Source organism: Fusarium oxysporum, genomic scaffold (assembly GCF_000149955.1).
Source record: "Fusarium oxysporum f. sp. lycopersici 4287 supercont2.50 genomic scaffold, whole genome shotgun sequence".
NCBI classification, from domain to species: Eukaryota; Fungi; Ascomycota; class Sordariomycetes; order Hypocreales; family Nectriaceae; genus Fusarium; species Fusarium oxysporum.
The window spans coordinates 125,116-130,108 of NW_017264852.1; the positions used below are offsets into that span (position 1 = coordinate 125,116).

Genomic DNA, 4,993 nt, shown 5'->3' on the forward strand with positions numbered 1-4,993 from the left:
AGATATTTATTAACATTTTATATATTAACTGTAGTAAAGTCTATTAACTTATAGCTAACCCTCTAGAAATAATATATATAAACCTATATCCTATTTATAAAAGAGTTATAGGATTAAATATAAAAGCTATACTACTAAACCTATAAAATCTATCTATTAATATATTTAAAATTAAGAAACTTAATACTTTATATTATAGAAAGGATTTCTAATTAGTTAATGAAGTATCTAAGCTATTTAGTAAAATACTACGTATACTATAGCTATAACTCTGCTATTTAATAGGTATATTAGTATCTATTCAAAGATTTAAAAAGGAATAAAATACAAGTAATAATCTTCCTATAAGGGTAATACGGCGTGATAACAGCTAAGATACGTTTATAGACCCTTAATTCTAGGTGTAGTTAGTATATATATCAAAAATATAGGGCAAATGTATCAGTAGGGGTCTTATAGATGCATCTTATGGGACTACATAAATTAGGCGCTACGCTGAACCACTGCTGTTATCGATAGTTTTACCCGATGGTCAACATTAAAAGCATCTAGGCGGAATTAAAATAATTAATGTGAATGTCAAATCGGATTGATTGATTGAACTGATGCATGTGACTTCAACTTCCACAAAATTGACGGGATTGAGTCGATGGTTGAATTGATCGCCAGCCTGTAGTGGAGTAGAGAAAAGACACGAGACTAGTCTGTGAATGTGTAGTTTCTGTGCTCATTACGAGCTAAAAATACTTTAATATTACAACAACTTGGTTGATGTTGCAAACAAGAAGAAGAACGCTATACAGTGGAGATGTCCCTCAATAACCCTTCCCAACAGCAAAACACCCCTCCCAATGCGCTTGGGCTCTTACAGAGTGTAGGACTCTACTCCTTGCAAGACCAACACGTTGTCGAGTTCTTAGCGCTGCAAGAACCATCAAACCGTGCCGTCTGAGGCCAAGGGCAGATAATTTGTTGTTGTGTCGAGTTACCTAGACCAGCGATGACAACTGGTGAATCCTCTGGTGATGTGCCATTCTCTACCCAGGCTCGGAGTTGAGAGAATAGCGCTTCTGGCTGACCACCATTGCCGCCCCAACAATGCTTGAGAGCAGGCACACGGTAGTACTTGTAGAACGAGGTAACATTGCCGGTGAAGTCGGAAACTTGGTTGTAATAGTCAAGTGTGCCCGCCGGAGAAATGGCCGTGTCAGCCTAAACAGGGTTAGCTTGGGCTCGCGGTATACTAAGCATGTCCTTACGAGTCCATGGAAAGTTATCATCTTCCCTCCTGCGTCCCTAAAGTCTCGCAGGTCTATGTCGTTTGTCTCAAGGTTAGATGCATACAGCAACTTAACGTTGCGATAAAGGGTGTCGAAGTCTCGGGCAGTGATATTTGTCAGCTCTGTTGTCACCTTCCTATTCACGAAAGCCTGGTATGCGAAAGCAAAATCTTGACGGGTACCAACGCAGGTGTCGCCAGTACATTTCGTTGGGGCAACTTCAGATAGGGCAGTGCCGATTTCAAAGCCGTAGTACATGAATCTCCCATCGGAAAACCGGGGCCCGCTCCACGAAGCGTTAGCAACTGCAGCTGCAGCATGGCTAATTTTGATCTTCGAGTTGGTACCAGAGCAGTGAAACGACTTCCCAATCTGTTTGAAAGGATCAAAGCTCTGTCTGCAGGCATCCACGTCACTGATGATACCATCTTTGACGCCATCCAGTTCGTCACAGGACGCAATGGCAAGGGAGGTGATTTCGTCTAGCTCGCAACCACGGGGGAACTGCTGGGTGGATTCCATATAGAATAAAGGCCATATAGTGTTCATGAAGAACTCGGCCCAGTTAATCCCTGGAGCTGCAGCAATGATGCCATCGTATGCAGAAGGGTACTGCTGTGCAAGTTTAAGACCTTGTCGGCCACCTTGTGAGCAGCCATTCCAGTAAGAATATGATGGAGCCTTGCCATAAAAGCTCTTGATCAATTGCTTTGCAATAATGGCCTAGAAACCGAGTAGAGAGTCAGTATATATACGATCCAATTGCTGTATGTGCTGACCTCGTCGTTGAGAGAAACCTGACCCAGGTTTTGTAACGCATTCGTGTTCAAGTTTCCAGGGCTTACAAAAAGCCAATCAGTCAGATCCCCAGGAACTCCGGCGTCCGTAGTAACAGAGGCATAGCCGTTTGCCACGGCATTGATCATACCTCCGTACTGCAACACGAATCGGCCAGCAGTCCAGCCACTTCCTCCCAAGGACTGCAATCTTCCGTTGTAGTCGTCCTCGTTGGGCAGCCATGCTTCGACATAGATGGTATCGTTCAGGCCTGGGTGTGTGTAGGAGACGGTGACGTTACAGAAAGGTTGCATTTTGAACATTTAGCGCAGGCTGCGAGTATGTCCACCCTTTTGGAACATCGAAAGAGTAGTCGGTGACGAGATTTGCTTCCAACGACAGGAACTCGGCCCCCAGCAGAGTTGGAGTCGAAAAAGGCCGAGGCTGCACAGCCGGTCGCGTTCCAATAGTGGAGGTCATAATGTTTCCGTCGAAATGGCTGTTCGACATGTTGATGGATGGTTCCCGTCCCTGGTCTTATAAGATTTTGGGCTTTGTTATGGGAAGAATAGAATGGGGGGCACTAAAACAGTGAGATGGCGACCACTTCATTACGTCAGGCTTCATTTCAATATTCCCTTGTCAAGTCAACTTGGTTCACAATGCAACAAAAACTCTATCTTGGCCCTCAAAAGGCTCAACTTAGGCCGTACCGTACGGCAGTTGGGCATGTGGATACTCGGTTTTTGCGAAACATGGTCGTATTAGATACGATAAATGGCGGCAGGGCCGCCCGAGTCCAAGTGGGGTATTGGACCGAGGACCGGAAAGCGTGGAGCCCCGTTGATATGTCCTTCCATGACAAAAATATGTGTTATTAATAGCAATAAACGTGGTACGCCTCGGCAAATATCTCACACCCATATCCTCGTTCTGTAGCTTCCTCTTCCTTAATTTATTTTGGTACTTTTCTCAACAAGGTAGTCATGCTTTTCATTTCTTGAAGTGGTTGCATTGCCGTGCACAGAGTAGGTAGCACTGTACAAAGCCAGCCTTGGTGGAGACAAGCTAATCCATAAGCTCACTAGGATGATGCCGCATCAATTTCGCCGAACGCATTTGCCATGCTTGTCATCATCATCGTCTTCATTAACTTCGCCCGATGCGTGCAGTCCATCATATGTGCCCCTGACCTGACCTGCAATCACTGTCGTCAGTCGCTGCCATGAACGAAGGCCAGGAGATTGGCCACGTCCACACTTCCTCGCACTGCTTATGTCGTCCCGCCCAACGCCGGTCGCTTAAAAATTCACGGAACGGGTGTCTCAATTGCAAACGGCGTAGAGTAAAGGGAAGTGACCCATTTCTTGCAAGCTCGAGTTCCAATTGGTATTCGTTCTAATATACAAGGCTATGGCAGTGTGACGAGGAGAACCCAACCTGCAGAAACTGCTCCCGTGGCTCGATACCTTGCGACTTCAATGCCAACAACGATCCTGCCACGGACGCTCACGCCCCGCGGAAACGTGACAGGCCCTTTAAGAATTGGACTTTGAGCCCTGACATCTCCGATCATGGCCCATCGCCTGTGGCCCCGGTCTCGCCCGAGACCCATCTCTCCTGGCCCCCACTACTAAACGTCGATGACCCATAACTCTTCTACCATTTCATCCCTACCGTTTCCTTGGCGTTTGGAGACGATGTTCTATTAGCAAAATAAAGTGCTAAGGCTTAGTTTTAAACACCACTTTATCCTTTATCTTATACTTCCTATATCTGCCCTTTATTTAAGATAAGTTTAATTTATAAAAATAACTAAGTATAAGTAGCTAAGTAAAATAAATTAATATAGTTAATAAGTAAGTAGGATAGATAAATAAGTAAGATACTTTTCTCTAGCTTAAAACTTTAAACCCTTTAAAAAATACTATAAACTATTTAATTAATTAAAACTACTTATTATATTCTTCCCTAGAGGTCTTCAGTACCACTTAATAGGTCCTTATATTATATTTAATCTTACTGCATATACTATAATATTAAACGCCTAGTCTAATTAACCTTCCTTAACTACCACTTCTTAATAATTTAACCACTACCTATATATTAATATCTATTTAATTAATTACTTATTATACTTCCTATATAGTTATTACTCCTTTTTTTTATAATTTAGTCCTTTTTGCCCTTTAGCGCTGGCTTAGTATCTTATTTACTTATTTAATATCCTTTAACTTAGCCTCTATTAAGGCTTACTAATATATAATTATTTTTATTCCTTTCTTAAAATGCTTTATAGCTTTAATAATTAACTCTAGGGAGCTATTTTTATGCCTTTTAATTTAGTCTTTAAAGTATTTAAAATAAGATTAGGCCTCTAGTAGTATCTTTAGTATCCTTAAAGCCTAAGAAGAGGAAGTTTTAGCTACCTTCTTAAAAGGCATTAGCCTTTATAACTATATATTAAGCTTTAAAATTATAGCTTCTAGGTTAAGAGGCTAAAGGCTAGCTCCTCTTAAACCCCTATAAATATTCCTTTTTATAAAGATAGCCTAAAAAGTAATATAAAAGGCCAGGAAGAACTTAATCTTAGAAATATAGGTTATAAAGTATCTAATTAAATACTTTATTTATTAATTATAAGCCTTTTTTAATATTAAAAAGTACTTAATATTAAGAGGCTAAAGTAAGTAGGATATATAAATAGGTATATAAAGTATAATAATCTTATAATCCTAGTAGTATTTCTTAAAATTAATAAAGTAATAACTTTTATAATTATTAAGAATTAAAAGATAATAAATACTAACTAAGTAGATACTTATAAATTAATTAAAGTACTTTAGCTACTTAAGACTTAATTTATTATTTATTTACCTATTTTAGCTTATTATAATAACCTAATTAGCTAGGAGGTTACTTCTTAGTATTAGTTA

General features: G+C 40.2%; 1 protein-coding gene across 1 annotated transcript; it reads right to left on the reverse strand.

The window, feature by feature from the left end:
- Positions 1–296: 296 nt before the first annotated feature.
- On the reverse strand, positions 297–2,696 carry FOXG_17507 (uncharacterized protein). The gene is made up of 3 exons (XM_018397516.1): positions 2,060–2,696; positions 1,260–2,003; positions 297–1,212 (listed from the first exon to the last, which is right to left on the reverse strand). Exons 1-3 carry the CDS (start codon positions 2,378–2,380, stop codon positions 883–885), a joined length of 1,395 nt encoding a protein of 464 aa, XP_018258492.1. The 5' UTR covers positions 2,381–2,696; the 3' UTR covers positions 297–882.
- Between the last annotated feature and the right edge of the window lie 2,297 nt (positions 2,697–4,993).